General features: G+C 39.0%; 1 protein-coding gene across 2 annotated transcripts in view; it reads left to right on the top strand.

Moving 5' to 3' along the window:
* Window positions 1-20,670, top strand: part of SEMA6D (semaphorin 6D) — a 65,693-nt gene extending 45,023 nt beyond the window's left edge. Inside the window, exons 8-19 of one of the 2 annotated variants that reach the window (XM_044279635.1) lie at window positions 1,804-1,923; window positions 2,392-2,480; window positions 8,527-8,744; window positions 8,840-8,971; window positions 9,090-9,245; window positions 9,605-9,778; window positions 10,887-11,027; window positions 11,111-11,188; window positions 11,645-11,703; window positions 12,027-12,083; window positions 13,366-13,530; window positions 17,508-20,670. In XM_044279635.1, the coding sequence (XP_044135570.1) occupies window positions 1,804-1,923; window positions 2,392-2,480; window positions 8,527-8,744; window positions 8,840-8,971; window positions 9,090-9,245; window positions 9,605-9,778; window positions 10,887-11,027; window positions 11,111-11,188; window positions 11,645-11,703; window positions 12,027-12,083; window positions 13,366-13,530; window positions 17,508-18,829 (2,711 nt within the window). In that variant the 3' untranslated portion in view covers window positions 18,830-20,670. The remainder of the gene's footprint in view (window positions 1-1,803; window positions 1,924-2,391; window positions 2,481-8,526; window positions 8,745-8,839; window positions 8,972-9,089; window positions 9,246-9,604; window positions 9,779-10,886; window positions 11,028-11,110; window positions 11,189-11,644; window positions 11,704-12,026; window positions 12,084-13,365; window positions 13,531-17,507) is intronic. The other variant, XM_044279636.1, reaches the window with a different exon arrangement.
* The last annotated feature ends 295 nt before the right edge of the window (window positions 20,671-20,965 follow it).

The following is a 20,965-nucleotide window of genomic DNA, read 5'->3' as shown; positions in this document are numbered from 1 at the left end:
CTGGCGAATGTGCAATATGAAAGGATGTTCCTCTGCCCATAATGGGCAGAGCAGAGCGCAGGTGCGGGCCAGTTCCCAGCCCGCAGTCCTCTGGTGCCGCTTGTGATGTCCGCCGGCTGGAGGTGTGTTTTTCTGTAACGCCGCCCCTGGGCACCTTCAGAAGATCATTTGCATAAGTTTAAAAAGTGTTATTTTCATTATCTGGACGAGGGACACAGAAGAGAAAGGTACGATTGCAATGAGGGTCAAAGAGTCTATAACCTGATCTGAGCGGTCTAAAACGCTCAGATTAGGTGAAAGACTCCCTTTAAGCCATGTTGATGTTTAACTGATATACCATCTGTAAAGGAAGTATTCCTTATCACATTATTTTAGATGGCTCAAAAGATTATTTTGTGTATTTTTGTAATGATGAATGCATAGTGCCCACCTGTCTCATGGGTAAGATTTAGGGCTCGTTCACACGAACGTTTTTTGCGTTCCGTATAAGGGCCGTTTATTGCGTTCCGTATAAGGTCCGTATACAAAACCATTCATTTCAATGGGTCCGCAAAAAAAAAACGGAATGTACTCCATGAGCATTCCGTTTCTGTATGTCCGCAATTCCGTTCCTCTAGATTTTGAGTCTTGTCCTATTCTTGTCAGCAAATCACGGTCCGTGGCTCCATTCAAGTCAATGGGTCCGCAAAAAAACGGAACACATACGGCAATGCATTCGTATGTCTTCCGTATCCATTCAGTTTTTTGTGGAACCATCTATTGAAAATGTTATGCCCAGCCCAATTTTTTCTATGTAATAACTGTATACTGTATATGCCATACGGAAAAACGGAACGGAAATTGGAACAGAAAACTGAAACACAACGGAAACAAAAAACGGAACAAGGGATCTGTGAAAAACGGTCCGCAAAACACTGAAAAAGCCATACGGTCGTGTGAACAAGCCCTTAGAAGGATTTTCTCATCTTCTCAGGCAGTGGCATACTCCTAGGATATGCCTTCACTTTATGGCCGGTGAGAGTCTGACTTCTACATGAAGATGTAGCACTGTGTCCTAGTCACTGTTTTTCCACTTTGGCCACCCTCTTAGGCCACCCGCATAGCACTATTTCCCATGTGAATGGAGCAGCTGTGCACTACTCCATTTATGAGACTGACAAAGACAGTGCTCGGCTCTATGTCCTTCAGTCCCACAAAAGTGAATGATGCGATGGTCATGCATGTGCACTACTGTTCAGTTCATATGAGGGAATCAAGGACCTCCGTACTTGTGATGGCTGGAGTACCAGATGTTGGACCCCCAGTGATCAGACATTTATCCCCTATCCTGTAGATAAGAGATAAGTGTTCTTTGTGGCCTTCACCACTTGAGACAAGAAGGGTTCTCCTTTGTGATTCAGAAATTGTTAAGATTTTTACCAAAATAGTCTGCTCTTCTTCTATGAAACCTAGATCTGATCCAGTATATTTCATTCTACACATTGTAGCTTTGTTAGCATAATTAGGATTTTAGAACTGTGGGTACTGAAAAATACAGTTTCTATGTTTGCTCCACTGCCAATATTTCTCACTTTTGTTCTTGGCAGCTTGAAAATGCAGTTTTTTTTTATATTAGACAACTATGGTCAGATATTCTAATCTAAATACATAGTGTATACTGCTTAATTTTAGCATTTCTTTAAGTACTACATAGTTTCCATGCATACATAATATATTTCTAGGAAAACTTCCTGTAATTTACTGTGTGTATGTGTCCGTGTTTATACTTGATTTTATAATGAGGAATTTTTCTTTCTTGCTCAGATGAGAAGTTATACTCTGCCACCATGGCTGACTTCCAAGCCAGTGATGCTGTAATCTATCGGAGCATGGGGGATGGATTTGCTCTGAGGACAATTAAATATGACTCCAAGTGGCTAAAAGGTACTTGAAACCAAGCTTTTATTAATAATGACTAAGAGATCAGGCACCTACTTGATATGGGAATGAAGCGGAACGCAGTTTAATAGTATTTCTCAGAAATATGATGCATATTAAGTACCTTGGACCCTTTTAGGTTTGACAGAGCTATATGATGAAGCTAAATCTTGCATGCTGATACATCAAGGTCTTTACTCCAAATGCATATTTTCCCCTTTTGCAAAATGGTTTATGATTGATTCTGCAGTTAAAAATAAAATAAAAATCTTAACTGTAATATAAATCCTATGAGGCCTTTTACACTCCATTAGACAGCATTGAAGACTGGGAGATCAATTAAGCATGAATCCCCTCGTTTAAATGCATCCCTTCGAAGATATGTAGGCTCAGCATGCTGGAGTTTATGCATTCAAGATGCGTTTTGTGTATCTCATACAATTTAACTGATATCTTGTCCTACTGACTTTCCAGAGCCGCATTTTCTGCATGCAATAGAGTACGGCAACTACATCTACTTCTTTTTCCGAGAGATTGCTGTGGAGCATAATAATTTAGGCAAGGTAAGTGCAGATTTTGGGGTTTTCCAACTTCAAGTTCACAAATGTGGCATAACGTTTTGAGCAAGTCGGCACTTGATAAATCTCTTTGCTATTATAAAATTATCCATTAGCCTGGGGGCTGTTCATTTTCATCTGCTTCTTAACCACAATCTATTAACAAGATATTTGCTTTACTCTTTGCTTTAATTAATCTTCAAAGACGGACTTTACATGACCTAGAAAACGAATGTGTCTTAGGCAGCCTAGGTGTGTTATCGTTTTTATTTTAAACGTGCAGAAAATTTTACATGGCTTTATCCAAGACCAAAATGGCTGGCAGATTCCTGCATGACCCTGATTAGAAAATCACTTTATTTCTTGGCAAGGATTAAATGCCTAAATATGTTTGTATTTCAACAGAGGTTCCATTGTGCCTCCCAAATGTTAAATATTTAAATGACACAAATGCAGTTTATGATACTTTGGCTACATTATGGACATTCCACTGTAAATTATTAAACCATTCACGCATGGTTAATTAAAGACTTCACAAAAGGTGGGGGATCTGCGTGAACGTTATGGGCTTTGCTCAGTGGAGCATTAAAATGGACATCAGGCTGCAGTTAAATTCTGTCTGCTTTCTTTCACTGCTTAATTCTGACAAACTAGAGTTTGCTGAAAGCCCATACAGAATTATCCTATCCCAGGAAAAGAAAATTGTATATAAATTATGTTTGTCTTTTAACATTTTTGCATAGAACGTTTTTTTCATTGGAAGTCAAGTTTACATTAACATCCAAAACCAACTGGTTTAACAATTTAAAATCGTCTTTATAGGGATTCTCTGGGATTTTGATATTGATTGCCTACCCTCAGAATAGGTCATCAAAATCAGATGGGTGGGTGTCTGACTTATAGCCGATCAGCTGTTTAACCACTTCACATCCGCCCATAGGATATAAACATTCTATCGGTGGATGTTTAAGTTTGAATGGACGTTCTAGAATATCTATTCAGAGATGGCAGCTGCATGCTAATCGTGCAGCTGACGAGCAGGGGGCGCGCTGTCAGTGACCGCTTGGCACCCTAGAGAGAAGGCAGGGACCGTTCCTGTATGTCCCTGCCTTCTAGATCGCTGTATACACAGCTCTCAACGAGCGCTGTTTATACATATCAGGAAGCTCTATGTGCCTCCTGTCCCGGCCCGGTGGTCATGTGACCTCCGGGGCCAGGAGAGTGCAGGAGCTGTCGGGTCTTCTACAGACCTCGATCAGCACTGAGGCTATACAGCGTTGTTTTCTGCTATACAGCCTCTCTGGGGGCTGTATTTCCCCTTCAACTGGGGCTACTATGTCAGCCCCAGTTACAGGAGAAATCAATGGTGGAAAAAAAAAACATATGTGAAGGTAAGTGTCCCCCAGAGGTCTTGTATGACTTTATGCGGGACGCAAAGTGTAAGAAAAAAAATAAAACAATAAAAAAAAAGGTTTCACATGTCAAAAAAATAAATTCACCAATTAAGTAATAAAAAAAATAAATTCTAGAAAAAAATCAATAAAATAGACATATGTGGTATTGCCGCGTTCGTAACAACCGGCTCTATAAATATATTACATGATCCACCCCGTCCGATAATCACCATAAAAAAAATTAAAACAGTGTTAAAAAAAAGCCATTTGTGCCATCTTACATCACAAAAAGTGCAACTCCAAGTGATCAAAAAGACGCATGCGCCACAAAATGGTACCAATAAAACAGTCACCTCATCCTGAAAAAAATGAACCCATACATAAGAAAATCGCTCAAAAAATAAAAAAATAAACTATAGCTCTCAGTACATTATTTTTTTTTTTTAAAAATGCTATTATTGTGTTAAAGTGAAATAAATAAAAAAAAGTATACATATTAGGTATTGCCACGTCCGTAACAACCAGCTCTATAAAAAATATCACATGACCTAACCCCTCAGGTGAACACTGTAAAAAATAAAAAGTGCCACAAAAAGCTATTTTTTGTCACCTTTCATCACAAAAATTGCAACACCAAGTGATCAAAAAGGCATATGCCCCCCAAAATAGTAACAATCAGACCTGCAAAAAATGAGACCCTAGCTAAGACAATCGGTCAAAAAATAAAAAGCTATGGCTCTTAGACTATGGAGACACTAAAACATAATTATTTTGGTTTCCAAAATGCTATTATTGTGTAAAACTTAAATAAATAAGATATTGCCACGTCCGTAACGATCTGCTCTATAAAAATGTCACATGACCTAACCCCTCAGATGAACGCTGTAAAAATAACCAATTTTTTGGTCACCCTGCCCCATAAAGTGAAATAAGGAATGATAAAAAAATGTATCCAAAAATAGTACCAATAAAAACTTCAACTCTTCCTGCAAAAAACGAGCACCTGCACCAGACGATCGGTAGAAAAAAATAATGGCCTTCAGAAAATGGAGACTTTATTTTATTTTATATTTAAATGCTTTATTATGTAAAACTGAAACAAACAAACAAAGAAAGTAGACATATTTGACATCATTGTATCTGTAACTACTTGGTCTATAAAAATAGCACATAATCTACCCTGCCAGATGAATGTTGTAAAAAAATAAAAACTGTGCCAAAACAGCCATTTTTTTGTTACCTTGCCTCACAAAAAAATGTAATATAGAGCAATAAAAAATTATATGTACCCCAAAATAGTACCAATAAAACTGGCACCTTATCCCCTAGTTTCCAAAATGGGGTCACTTTTTGGGAGTTTCTACTGTAAGGGTGCATCAGGGGAGCTTCAAATGGGGCATGGCATCTAAAAACCAGTTCAGATTAATCTGCCTTCCAAAAACCATACAGCGCTCCTTTTCTTTTGCGCCCTGCCGTGTGCCCTTACATCAGTTTACGACCATATGTGGGGTGTTTCTGTAAACCTCAGAATCAGAGTAATAAATATTGAGTTTTGTTTGGCTGTTAACCCTCAATGTGTTAAAGAAAAAAAAATAGATTAAAATGGAAAATCTGCCAAAAAAGTGAAATTTAGAAATGTAATTTCCATATTCCTTTAATTCTTGTGGAACACCTAAAGGTTTAACAAAGTTTGTAAAATCTGTTTTGAGTAACTTGAGGGGTGTAGTTTCTAGAATGGGGTCTCTTATGGGGGTTTCCACTATGTAAGCCCCACAAAGTGACTTCAGACCTTAACTGGTCCTTAAAAAGTGGGTTTGGGAAATTATCTTACAAATTTTAAGAATTGCTTCTACATTTCTAAGCCTTCTAACATCCTAAAAAAAAAAAATGACCTTTCCAATTTTTCTTTTAAAATTAGTAATAAATATCTTATGAGGTATCACTTTCTGTTTTAAAAGCAGAGAAATAGAAATTTTGAAAATTGTTAATTTTTCATGATTTTTGGTAAATTTTTTATTATTTTATAAATAAAGGTGAAATATATAGACTCAAATTTACCACTGTCATGAAGTACAATTTGTCACGAGAAAACAATCTCAGAATGGCTTGAATAAGTAAAAGTGTTCCAAAGTTACTACCACATAACGTGACACATGTCAGATTTGCAAAATTAGACTCAGGAAGGGGGAAATGGCCCGGATGTGAAGTGGTTAAGAATTTAGACCTCTTCCTAGGCCAGTGATGTCACATTTATTGGTCATCTCAGCCTAGGTGCAGATCAGTCCCATTCAAGTGAATGGGGCTGAGGTGCAATACCAACCCCAACCGCTATCCAATGGATGGTGCTGTACTTGGTAAGCTATGAGGAGGTCACAGCGCTGACCAGAGCACCAGTGAGCACTGTGGCTTCCTCAAATAGCTGATTGCCGAGGGTGCCAGGAGTCAGACCTCTGCTTATCCCATATTGATGACCGACCTTTTCTGAGAAGAGTCCCTTAGTATGAAAATTGCTGAGAAACCGTTTAATACTTTACTTTTGTAATTTAAGCATCTAATGTGAAATTGTATACTGCAAGATGTGTATAATGTTTAGTCATGGGCAGGGATGGAGCGCTCTTTGGCCAGACTGAACAAAAGACCGTTTACAGCAGCAGGAAAGGAGTTTGCTGTTCTTGTCAGGACTCAGTGACCTGTTCACTCAAGTGATTTAGTTATTAATAAAAGGGCACGTTGTGGTGGGGGTAGCTAGTATAGATCCAAAGCCACAGCATAATGTGGGAGGTAGCTTGAAATGGCAATATTAACGAGTACAAATTTGAGGACTTTGTGAAACCGATTCAGTATTATTATGCAAAGCCTTAACTGTGTAATACAGATTTTCTAAAGCCAATAAGTCTACTCTTGTGCTGTAAAGCTAGTGAATAATTAAATGCTTAGAGTGCAATAATATACTATGGAATTATGGGAAATAAGTTGCCTTTTCTTTTGGTAGACCACGGCTTTGATGGCTTGACAGACCCCAGGCTGCTTTTTCAAAGATGCATAGTAATCTACAAGTTTTACAGCTTGTTAGGGTAACAGCAAATTAATTGACAATTGTATGGTCAATTTGGCCCCATGTAGGGCTGCAGTAAACGATTATTTCAGTAATCGAGTATTCTATCGATTTTTTTTTTTTTTACGATTAATCGAGTAATCTAATAAGAAAAATTAATTAATAGACTGTTTTCCTTTATATAAACTCATCAGACCCCCTGCTATCAGTCCCCAACACCCTTCGTTCCCCCCTGTGCGATCAGCCCAAGTGCATCAGTTCCCACAGTGCCATCAGCTCTCCCCCACCCCAGTGCTATCAGCTCCGTTCCCCCAGTGCTTTCAGCTCTCCCCCACCCCAGTGCCTTCAGCTCTCCCCCACCCCAGTGCCTTCAGATCCACTCCCCCATGCCATCCATTGCCATGTCCCCCACGCCCCCATTCCCATCAGATCAGCCCCTCCATGTCCCCCACTTCCCCAGTGCCATCAGATCAGCCCCTCCATGTCCACCACTCCACCAGTGCCATCAGATCAACCCCCCCATGTCCCCCAGTGCCATCAGATCAGCCCCTCCATGTTCCCCAGTGCCATCAGATCAGCCTCTCCATGTCCCCCAGTGCCACCAGATCAGCCCCTCCATGTCCCCCAGTGCCACCAGATAAGCCCCTCCATGTCCCCCACTCCCCCAGTGCCATCAGATCAGCCCCTCAATGTCCCCCAACCCCCAGTGCCATCAGATCAGCCCCTCTATGTCCCCCACTCCCCCAGTGCCATCATATCAGCCCCTCCATGTCCCCCACTCCCCCAGTGCCATCATAATAGCCTCTCCATGTCCCCCAGTGCCATCAGATCAGCCCCTCCATGTCCCCCGGTGCCATCAGAACAACCCCTCCATGTCCCCACTCCCCCAGTGCCATCAGATCAGCCCCTCCATGTCCCCTACTCCCCTAGTGCCATGAGATCAGTCCCTCCATGTCCCCCACTCCCCCAGTGCCATCAGATCAGCCTCTCCATGTCCCGCAGTGCCATCAGATCAGCCCCTCCATGTCCCCACTCTCCCAATGCCATCAGATCAGCCCTTCCATGTTCCCTACTCCCCCAGTGCCATCAGATCAGCCCCTCCATGTCCTCACTCCCCCAGTGCCATCAGATTAGCCCCTCCATGTCCCCCAGTGCCATCTGTCAGCCCCTCCATGTCTCCCGCTCCCATCTGTCTCTCCATGCCATCCATTGCCGGCTGTCCCCCTTTAGTGCCATGTCCCCAGCGCCAGTGAAGTTAAATACTTACCTTTCCTGTAGGGGCACCGCTCCACAGCTCCTTCCTCTTCTTCTCCGGGCGCTGCACTGGATCCTGACATCATACAGCGTCGGGTCATAGTGCACGCTTACATGCACTATGGCCTGAAGATGTGTCAGGATCCAGTGCAGCGCGGTATGAGCCGGCGGGTGACCACGGAGCGGTAAGTAATAGCAAGCGCTTCACTCCCGCTCTGTGGTCACATGACACAAACGAATCCTCGATGCCAAAAATTAGTCGTATCAGCCCTAGCCCCATGTAATGTTAACCATTGTACTTCCACAGATGTATTTCCTTATCCTGTGTAAATTTCACTCTGTTTTTCAGGCTGTACATTCCCGTGTAGCACGCATATGCAAAAATGACTTAGGAGGGTCGCAAAGGGTCCTTGAAAAACATTGGACTTCATTCGTAAAGGCAAGACTCAACTGTTCTGTTCCGGGGGATTCTTTCTTCTACTTTGATGTTCTGCAGTCTATAACAGATATAATAGAAATCAATGGAATTCCTTCTGTTGTTGGAGTGTTTACTACACAGCTAAATAGGTAAAGAGAAGAAGAGACTGACATCAAATAGAGTCCTTCACTTTCTTCATGCTTTTACAATTCTTTCTATTGTGTAATTTCTGCTCTTTTCTCAGCATACCAGGTTCAGCGGTTTGCGCTTTTACTATGGATGACATAGGGAAAGTATTCAGAGGAAGGTTTAAAGAACAAAAGACGCCAGACTCTGTTTGGACAGCTGTACCTGAAGATAAAGTACCCAAACCAAGGTATTAAAAGGGAAAAAAAAGATTTGCTCCAGAGATAGTTAACAAAAGGGTCTCAAAGGTGTGCTTAACTAAAATACTTAATATATTATCAGTGTAATAAATCATTCTTTATTTTTAGACCAGGCTGCTGTGCAGGACATGGTCCTGGTACAGGTTTCAAGTCATCCACTGAATTTCCAGATGAAACCCTGGCCTTTATAAAGTCCCATCCTTTGATGGATTCTGCAATCCCGTCTATTGTCGAAGAGCCTTGGTTCACGAAAACCCGCGTCAGGTACTATATTAAACATAGAACTGGAAGTAGGGGGTTGTAGTCTGGGAGGGATTGAATACACATTTAGCTACACATTTCACCTACAGTGAAGCTCTTTTGAATGGCCCACTGTGTAATATATGAGTCTATTAAAGCGAAGCTGCTCTTTTCATAGTTTATACCACTTTTTTTCTTTGGCTTTTTCGTAGACATTATTCTTATTTATTTTGGGGGCCATCGATGACTTCCATATCCCCCCAGTTTAACATATGAGGGATGTCCTACCTGGACAACCTCTTTAATGTTTCTTCTCTAAATTAACCTTTAAGCCCATGGATAATGAATATTATAAGGCATAACGCTCCTGTGTTTGGTTTCAGGTATAGATTGACAGCTGTAGCAGTGGACCACCTTGCTGGACCTTACCTTAATTACACAGTCATATTTGTAGGCTCTGAAGCTGGCATTGTGCTAAAGATCTTGGCTAAGACTAATCCATTTTCCCTGAATGACAGTGTATTACTGGAAGAAATTGATGCGTACAACCGTGCAAAGTAAGCATTACCTTGTACAAAACAAATGTATTGATTTCACATAGAAGTTAGTCTCCTACACAGTTGCACATTTTCAGTCTGTTTACTTCTAATGATATAACCAAGGAAAGAACATTCTCAGTTATACAATAGTATAGGTTTAAGAAACAGTAATAAACCTGAAATAATACTGGTCATATCATAATCCATGTTCTAGTATAAGGATGCTGAAAAATGGATTTAAAGGGGTTCTCTGGGAATTAAGAAAATGAAAATGCTTAAATATTACTTTATTATAAATATATTCCCAAATGCCTTTCATTAGTTATAATGGCTCATTTTTTCTAGGGAGCAATCATCAGGTGAAATAAAATGGCTGCCTTCCTATTAGTGCACACAAAACCTGTCCTAATCACACAGGAGGACAAGTTACTTCACAACACTTCTGCACTTCTGTACTTCATGTCTCCTTATAAACTCCATTCCTACAGAGATTCAGCTGAAGATCTTATAATCTGTATTCAGGATCATCATCCCTGAAATGTAGGAAAGAGCTGTCTCAGCCTCCTCTATCTCAATGTTGTGAAGTACCTTGTCCTGCTGTGTGATTAGGACAGGGTTTGTGTGTACTAACGGGACGGCGGCCATTTTGTTTCTGCTAATATTTGCTCCCTAAACAAAATGATCCTTTAAAACCAATAAAAGGTTTTTGAGAATATATTTATAATAAAGTAATATCTAAGTATTTTAATTTTCTAAATTCCTGGAGAACCCCTTTAACTGTTCAATATAATATAAAACAAGCAGCATTATTGTTGTATATAATTTGACAACATTCGTGAAGGCAGCAAAACATCACATATTATTGGTGAGGTGAATTACACTATTCTTTCAGAAAATTTTGCTTAAATCAACAGTACATGCAGATATAAGAAACTTTTTAATATACCTATTAGAGAAAAATGCCTCTGTCTCCACCTCTCCTGCCGCACTCACTGTTAACCCTTTGTTAATTGACTGGTAAATTACAGTGTCTTTCCAGTCTTTGATTCTGTGGCAGTCTTGTTGATATTGCATAATTCTAATTTACACTCTAATATTCATGAATTGTGTAATTACTTCCCTGCAGGTGTTATGGGGACAGTGATGAGGACCGAAGAGTCTTATCCTTACAGATGGACAAAGATCACCATGCCTTATTTGTGGCCTTTTCAAGTTGCATTATTAGGGTCCCACTGAGTCGTTGTGAGCGATATGGCTCATGCAAAAAGTATGTCAAATTTTCCTTGAGGTTGCCTATCACTGCTGGTTGCTCAACAAACCCTTGACAAAAGCATTCTCATTAACAAACAGGTCTTGTATTGGTTCAAGAGATCCTTACTGCGCTTGGCTAAACCACGAAACCTGCGGCAGAGTCAAGCCTGGCATGTTGTAAGTGTGATTACACTCTCTTACTTCTAACAGTAGTGATAGATCTAAGATTATGGGAATATGTAAACTGTTTTATTAGGATTATGTATTTCTTCCCTCTACTGCGATGCCTGTAGATGTGACGGAAATTATTTGTGCTTAGTGATAAAAATTACTCTGTGTATTTTATATTGTATTTCTACTGTAATACTTTGGAGACAGAAAACATTAATCCTAGCGGGAATTGTAATATCTGCTTTGAATCCAGTTGGGAGGTAAAGTATAGCTCCTCTGGAGATTCCTATTAATTATCACAAAGCAATTCTCCTGTACAAACAAGCATAAATTGGCTTTCTATGTTTACACAATATATTGTCGCTTTTGTATTTGCTGCTAGAATGTATTTCTAATATATTTAAGTCTCGAGTCTTCTTACTCTTTTAATATTTCACAGTAAATCTCATTTTTATTACGCAGCTTCGGATATGAACAGGATGTGGAGCATGGCAACACGGCGCAGCTCGGCGATTGCCATGGTAAGGACCAGCTACTGGTTGCTCGTTACAAGCCCTTTAATTTGTGCTTTGTAGTAGTAGAATACAGTGCTCACATAATGCCCATACTACCTTTTGACCATAACCTATTCTTTAAAATTTTTCATGGGCTAAGCTGTTTTGCATTTAATAGCAGTAGTGAAATGTGTATTTCTTTTTTGGCTATGTGCAACTGCTTAAGGACGTAGAGAAAAAGGATCTTTTATTATCATAAACAATTTTTATTTTTTTTGCTTTCCATTAAGATTTGACTTTTTTGGTTTGGTTTCCTTTCTTTTACTGATGACCTGTTCCTTTAATTTTAGAAAAAATGTCTACTACAACTACACCAGATTACAAAATATTTGGCGATCCAACATCTGGTTAGTTTTATTAATTTTATCTAAAATTAACTGCCTTTATCTTTCGGTTCAGCATTTTGTGCTCTTATGACCCCCTACCCACCCCTTTCGCAGTTGGCCTCATTTTTGTGCTTCAACTTCATGCACTCACTAATTGCAAGGAGAGATATCTGTCCTTTTTTAAGTTTGTTATTTTTTCTTTACGAAGCAAAGTAATTCACCTATGTGTGACCGCATGTTACCAGTTGCCCGTCATTGATTGATGCGTCAAATCTTTTATTAAAAGTCTTAATTAGTATGTGACATTTCCACAGCATGAAAGCCGACCAGCTTTCATTATTGCTCCTCATGCATCTGTCAAAGCGTGTTTCTCATCTATTAGTTATAGATGACGGTCACATTTTTCATACATCTCTATTTTTGATTGCATATGTTCTTTACTGTGTACTGCTGGGCTGAACATTTGTCTTATCTTATGTATGACTCTGAAATTAGCAACTTCATAGGTAACTTTATCCATAATTCTCCTATTATCTTGATATTTCTGTGCCTTACCTGTTTGGACATGTTAAGTGCTGAGAAAGTGTTGTGAATTTCTGACACCTCAGCAGGCATTAACCAATTTATTGTCCAGAAAATTCTAAAGAAGTTGTTATATCCTTGACCCTTTTACTAACATTACTGCGCTGAGGTATAATCTTATTTCACATCCTGGCCTGAAACAGTATTTATATAATTAAAGCATTATTTCCACCAAAACATGTATTTAAAGGAGATGTGTCAACGGGGCTCACATCATTACTTTAGGACATTCTGTGGATGCAACCTCCCAAAATGCTGATCACGCAGGTTGAAATATATATCAGATATATGTACCTAGTCCAAATGTTTGCCAGGAAAAAGGGTGTTTCCTGTTCCTAAGACGGCCTGATTGCCGCTTGGCGACTTAAGAAAACCTTTGGTAGATATCTGTCAAGGTTCTCATTTATCCAGGTCATGGTATATCTGTAAAGAATAAATCTTTGGTAGATGTCCTTATCTAAGGGAAGTCTTTAGTTCAGACACATTCCCATGTAGTGTTTCTTTGTTGTCAGTATCCCTTAAAAAAAAAAAGTGTACTATTTTAATATTTACATAACAACATTTTTTTTTTTTCATTTTGGTTGAAGATAGAATTAAATTATTTAAGACTTTACATATTGCGCCTAGTTCTGCCACTATGTAACATGTGATATTGGTGTGGTAATTGTACAACAGCTGTGTATCCTAATAAAATGTAACAAACATCTATTTGCTACCACAGACATTGAAGCACCTTCCACTTCTGTAACCCCAATGACAAGTAGTCCGGTCATTCTTCCTAAAGTGATTGGTTCCTGGAAACCCAGAATGACTGGTTCTCGGAAATTTGTGTATGAAGACCCAAACTCCTCTGATTACATTGATACATTAACAGGTGTCCCAAATGGTAAGGCCTTAAAGGGGAAGAAAGTGAACTGAGTGGAAATCTGCAATCTCCATTTTTCCTATGTTGAACTCAGATTCATTTTTGATGATGAGGATCTGAAGATGATTCAGCTTCCTTTAATAAGGCACTTTAAGCCATTCCTACCCATTGGAGGTTTGGCAGGTTTCCACTCAGGAACGGCAGTGCACTTTTGTTTTGCTTCAATTATTTTAATGCACTTATTTGCTTTTATTTTTTGTTTGACATTACTTTATGTTTTTCGCAATTATTATTATTATTATTTATTTTTTTACCATCCTAAATTAGGGTATTGGCATTTTACATAACTGTATATACATTTTCCACCACACATCATTATATTTCTTCTATATACTTGAAAATCAACTCGAAAAATGATCAATTTAGAGAGACCATGGAATTCACTTCTTACGGAAAAAGTGTCCTTATTGCTCACGTCAGCCAATCAGAGTTCAGCTGAGCTGGGATTGGCTTCTATGGCCAACAAGGACATTGTATCTCTGGAGATTGATAGCGCAGTAAGACAAATTTTTATTAATAAATTATTATAATGAAAACATGAATATTCCTTTGAGAACATGTTGCAGGAATAATAATTTATAAACAGTGCCTCTATAGGACTAAGTTTGTTCCTTTTAAAACCAAAACTTACAACTTGGAATATAACTGTGCTGTATGAGGTACACACAATATCCCCTTTAATATAATATTTATACATGAACACATTATTCACGCAGGATCCTAACATAAAATATATCAATGTGCCTCCTGTTTGGCTGCTTATCATTTATACTATTATTCTGAATGCATGTATGTTTTGTGTATGCATTAGTACTACCATCTGCTCTTTTCTTCACTTTTAAGTTGGTATTTAGTTTCTTTATTACTTTTACATCTTCTTTTTACTTTTATTTTCAAGTTTCTTTACTTTGCACACTGCCGTAAAAATTGATAACCCAGAGCATTTCTTGCTAAATGTTCAAAGGCCTTCCCACTAACAGAACTTAATATTCTTTACTATTGTAACTTTTACTAAACCTATTCTATGGCAAAAGGAAGTATTGGAGACAAATTAGAGCGGATGTCTTCATTTTAACCAGCTGTATAGAGCTTTTATTGTAGACCTTCTTATGCGTGAAGAGTTTTGCTTCTTGTATGTCTGTGGTTGCCAACTTTTCTCATAGTCATGAAAAATGAATGAGTACTAATCTAAATGTTTTCTTTCTAGGTTACATGCTAGTGCTTGAAATAAAATCTATTTAGGAAGTATGAATGTGCAGTGCTGTGAATTTTTTTCAGGAAGTAAAGTATTTCAGAAGAATTTCCAGGACAGCAGATCTCCCTAGCCTCGGCTAATATTAGTGCTCAGGATGCCATAATTAGACAGATACCAGGCAAAAACAGGAATCATGGGATAGTTTCTAAATGGAAACCATTGCTTATAGTGCTTGATGTTTCTATGCAAAAAAAAAAACTAAATGAGAATGTCATTCTTTGGACAGATGAGTCAAATGGTGAAGGGGGGTAGTCTTTGGATTACACAGAAACTGTTATAAAAAATGAATTTATCATTACATAAATATATCTGTCCACAAATAGGGATACCAACAGCCAAACATAGTGGTTGTGGTAATGTGCTGGTGGGACAACTCTGCAGCAGAATAATAAATGGTTGCACAAAGGCAAGACGAGATCTGAATGCCCAAAGAGAAACAAAATCAGTCAGGACATACACGCAAATTAAAGTGAGCTAAAAATCCTCAACTGGTATCTAAGGGGAGATTTTTCTGCCCATAACAAGTGCCAATCCAACATGTAAGTCAAACTGTGATCGTTATCCCTTAACTTTCAAATAACTGTGAGAGGGATGAGTGATGATCACACATACCCTCCTTTGCGCACACCCTTAAGATTATTCCATAAGCCTATTCTCTGTTTACATAGGGAGATGTGCTGCTGACAAACAACTATTTTTACGACCACATAAAAGATGCTATCAGCTGGCAAACTAGTCTTTGTTCGTTTGTCGGCTCATTGCTGTCCTGCTTACATTGAGCAATGATTGGGCACAACCTTCTTTGGACTCTTCTGATATCTGCTTATCTCCCCAAAAACAAAGTTGACTTCCTACTGCCTGATCCTTATCTCCCCTGACATTTCTCAATGGGGGAGAGTCAGGAGACCATCCAACAAATTAGTAGGTTGGCCAGTCATGCCAAAATTGGTGCGTTTAGACAACATTTATCTATTATTATTTATTATTAAAGCGACATTGATTCCATGGCGCTGTACATATGAAAAGGGGTATACATACATAATACAGACAATTGCACTAAGCATGAACAAGATGAGTTACAAACTGGTACAGAAGGAGAGAGGGCTCCATAGGAGCATAGGGCTTGAATGGGGTTTCAAACACCCAAGGTGAAGTTTATAAGTGAAGATTATTTTCATGCCATGTATACCAATTACTTGTAACCCTGAAAAGTGATTTCTACGGCACACTATAAGCTCATGACCTGCTCAGCAATTTAATTCACTTGCCGTATTCCTCCCACTCACGTTTTCCTATGGAAAGAAAACCTCAAGCAGTATTGTAAAAATGGTGGTCGCATGGTTCATTACAGCTTTTTTGTTACACAAACATTGAAGTAGCCATCAAGACTTGATAAAGCAGCAATTTTTCCCACAAATTGTCAACAAGGATGTGTTTATGAGATAGCATATACAGTAATACACAATGAGAATGCAATAGAATTATATATAAAAATTATCAAGCCATAAAAATTACAAAACGTAAAGAAGCCAATATAAACTCCAAGGGCATTTCTTAATCACAAAATAATATAATAAATTGCTAACACTGGAGGGGTAAATTTATATATTTTTAGATATTGTCATTTTATGTATTGTTGCATTTCTGTAAAGCAGTGAACAATTTAGTATGTCCATTAATAGTAATTACTTTCTTGTTTCCTTCTGATTTTCTGCTTGACTTCCCATCAGCCTTATTAAGTGGTTGTGCGTTGCTATTTCAACCTTGACTCCATGTAATCATATCACCGCAACCAAAATCTAATTAGCATACGTAAACTTGGCTAGAAGCACAAGTTTACTCACACAAGAGACTAGCACAAATCACATCAAACTAGGGCTCATATTAGCCTCAGGGAAAGGCCATAGTACATCTACCGTATTTCCATGGTTCATTTTGGAGAGCAGGTTTGTAGTGACTTTTACAATACTCTGAAAAGATATGATGCTTAACAGCATATTTTGTTCAAACTTCTATGGAAACTTAAATAACACTTAAAGTTCAAAATTTCCCAGCATACAGACTACTACTTGACATTGTACACTTCTATAACAAGCACATACAATGATTGTCACATCTTTTGGGTGTCGCTCAAATATCATTTTTAACTTCATCATTTACCCTTTCCAATTTGATTTCCATGTTGATTGACACAAGACTGAAAGGAAAATGAGAACAAAATGCAAATGCTTCAAATCAATGGGTTGTGCAGTGAGTAGATATTGATGACCTATCCTCAGGATAGGTCATCAATATCATATTGGCGGGGTGCCAACACCTGGCACCTGCTGATCAGCTGTTTGAAGATGAGGCAGTGCATGTGCAAGCGCTGCTTCCTCTTAAATAACACACTGTGTGCCTTCTCACTTATCTAAACGGTGCAGAGAAATTACAGCTCCTCATCCGATTCACTTAAATGGCAGAGAGCAGTTGTAGTTGCACTGCTGCTACAATTGAGATAACACGGAGTATAATCTTGAAGAGGAAACAGCGCCGCCTCCTCTTCAAACAGCTGATCGGATATTGATGACGTACCCTTTCAAGATACACGCAGTTAATTAACTGCCACCACTTTTTAAGACTGATAATTTGTTTTAAATTGTACAGCTATTTCCTAAAACCTAGCATGTGTTTATTTCAACAGGTGTAAGATGGGAAGTACAGTCTGGAGAATCTAACCAAATGGTCCATATGAATGTTCTGATCACTTGTGTCCTCGCTGCATTTGTTCTTGGAGCATTTATTGCAGGAATGGTTGTCTACTGTTACCGGGAAATGTTTGCACGGAAATCCAGGAAGATACACAAAGATGCAGAGTCTGCTCAATCCTGTACAGACTCAAGTGGAAGTTTTGCCAAACTGAATGGGTTGTTTGACAGCCCAATTAAAGAATATCAGCAAAGCATTGATTCACCTAAACATTATACAAATATACTGACTAGTAGGAAAGATTTACCACCGAATGGTGATACAAAGTCTATTATGATAGACAGCCAAGGACAACCACCAGAACTAGCTGCACTTCCGACTCCTGAATCTACACCTGTGCTTCAGCAGAAGAGCTTACAGCCCATCAAAAATCAGTGGGAAAAGACACAAAATAACTTAAACATTTCACGTAAAGAGACTACTCTTAAAAGTCCACAGTTTTTTCCTTCCAGTCCTCCTCCACACTCACCTTTAGCTCATGGACAAATCCCAAGTGCAGTTGTTCTTCCAAATGCCACTCATGATTATAATACATCATTTTCTAATTCAAATGCACACAAATCAGATAAAAAACTCCACAATATTGAGCATTCTTTGGTAAAGCAGCCTAGTAAAAGAGATCGACGCTCAGTGGATTCTAGAAACACGCTGAATGACTTTTTAAAACACCTCAATGAATCCCAAGGAAATTCAAAGGCTATGATGGCAGATATTCAAGTGGCTCATCAAAATTCCCATCAGCCTCCACATCAAACGTTAATGCTTGATACAATGGGGAATATGTCTGAAATACCACCTAAAGTTCCAAATAGGGAAGCATCCTTATATTCCCCCACCTCAACTCTTCCAAGAAATAGCCCAACAAAACGGGTGGATGTGCCTTCCACCCCAAATGGGCAAATTACATCTCTAGAATCACAAAGAAGTTATCAAAAAAACTCTTCACAGAGGCATTCAATATCAGCAATGCCTAAGACTATGAACTCACCAAATGGTGTTTTGATTTCAAGACAGTCCAGTGTTAATAGAGGTTATATGCCTCCAAGTCCTAACCCAAGGATGGACTACATCCAAGGAACACCTGTTATTGTTCATCAACAGACTTCTTTATCACGGCAAAGCAGTTATACAGGACATGGAACTCTCCCTCGTATGGGAATAAAGAGGACACCATCTCTAAAACCTGATGTGCCACCAAAACCCTCATTTTCTCAGCAAAATACATCAGTTAGACAGCTAAATAAATATAGCTACTGAGATCTGTCAACTTGGTTAAAATGTGTATGGTGATAAGGCATATGTTATAAAAGGACCTTTCAGGCAGAGACATGCTTGCCGAATCAGTCCCTAAGTGGCCAAAGAAGCTGTCTTTAGTTTGGCAACCTAGAGTTGTGCCAAACACAGGAACTTCAGAACAAGCTCGAGAGGAACAAAACAAAGGAAAGTGCTGGTCATTTTGCTTCTTTTGTTTGGAGAAATGTGGACATGTAGCACAGTGGGAGCTACTTCCGTTATTGATACAGTACCAAGTTTTAAAGATATACTTGAAAAACAGGATTTCATTTTAAACTGCCACTGTGTGTAGCCATCCCGTTAAATGTGAACATATTAAGATGTATGCATTTACCTTGCCTCTTGCACAAGTTTCACAAAAAGTGTCCCAGTGAGTGTTTGCATTTTAGGCCATTTCACTTCTGTTGTCTCAAGCCTAAAATATATCCTAACTCTTCAGTGGCACCACAGTGTGTGCCACAAATGATTTGGCTATGTGCGTGTGCATAAATGTTTCACACACACAAACACATGCACGTTAAGATCCTCATTGCGATTTCTATGCCTTTGAACTGTTTACATTGAGCATGTCTGAACAAACAGTTTATTTCTTTCCACAGGTATTCTGCTGGCTGTGCAACGGGGGGCATCAGTTATCTCCCCTCCTTGCCTTCCAGATAATTAACTTGGCTGAACATGGTACCTCGTGCAAGAATGTAAAAATTACTTAGAACTGTTATGCTGCTATATAAACAATATTGTAGAATTCACTGGATGTCATGTGGCGAGTCTATGTTCATGCTTGTTCCTTCTTGGTATTGGGTGGTCCTAAGTGAACTGTGGCCGCAGTGTTGAAGAAAGATCACAATGGCTAGTGTACTAGCAAGGAATAATTTTTAATAAAGCTTCCACAAAATAAATTTTAGGCCAATGATGTAGGATATATGTACTGAGGCACCTTATGTGTAGCAGTGGTGTGTTGCCTTGAGCTGTTCTTACAGAAGCTGGACGTAGAATGAAGGTAATAGCATCATCAGAAAGTTGATGAACCCTCAATGAGATTGTTGTACTTTTAGTCCATGTGAAATCTGCAGTCATTACTACAGCAATCTGTCACGTGAAATTTGTGCTCACAACGGTTCCCTTTCAGTGTACAAATCTACCATGGCTGGGCTTGCTAACGCAAGAAAGCAGTCTATTTCAACACATCCATCTGAATCCAGCCATGATGCCAACATATCTCCAGACTCCATACTGTATTTGTCAGAGATAAACTAAGCTACTTACTGTTCATTATGAGGGAAAATTGTTTGTGTGTGTATATATGTTACCAGCCATCACAAGGGTGGAGTGCTAATCAAACTTAATAGACACCTGGTCTATACTTTTCCAGCAGTGTTTCCTGTCTGTGCTAGTGGCAGAAATTTCAACGACCACTAAACTTATATGTCAACTTAACCCTTATGTGACAGCAACTGGTAACAGTTATAAATATCTATGCAAAAGTTTACATTGTATACACGTATTGTTTAGCGGAGGGTGTTCATTAGTAAACTGAGGTAGGGAAAATATACCTAAATAAAAAGTGCCCCCACCCAACCACAGCCTTATTTTAAATATAAGTTTCACTAATGAATCCCTGTCAACCTCTTACATGTATGTCTTTGAATGTTGCTTAATACGGTTATATAGCCATTTTTAAATGTCAGGTTTTGTGGGGTACTAACTCTCCTTGGGGACATGAGGAGACTTATAGGCCATAAATGCTCCTCTGGATTTCTGGGAAGAAAGGGATGCAAATGAGCTCCTAACAAGCTCCGCCTCTAATGCCACCAACTCTAAGGTAGCTATCCTATAAGTCAATGTTTGATCCTTTAAATATGCCTTGAATATCCAAGTCATGTCTCAAGGCCTATTTAAAGGGTTGAACAATGACTTTTAGGGTAGCTGCCTTACATCTGGTGGCATTAGAGGCAGAGCTTGTTAAGGGCTCATTTGCATCAATTTTTTTCCCTTAAATTCAGGTTTAATGGTCCCTCCAAGGGCTTTTTCAATGCTGATTTTCTTCCTAAAGATCAAATTTATGCAGTGGGGAGCCAGTGGGGAGATTGTGTTGTGTTG

Source organism: Bufo gargarizans, chromosome 2, assembly GCF_014858855.1.
Source record: "Bufo gargarizans isolate SCDJY-AF-19 chromosome 2, ASM1485885v1, whole genome shotgun sequence".
NCBI lineage: Eukaryota > Metazoa > Chordata > Amphibia > Anura > Bufonidae > Bufo > Bufo gargarizans.
This window is presented reverse-complemented; position numbering and strand designations above follow the sequence as displayed.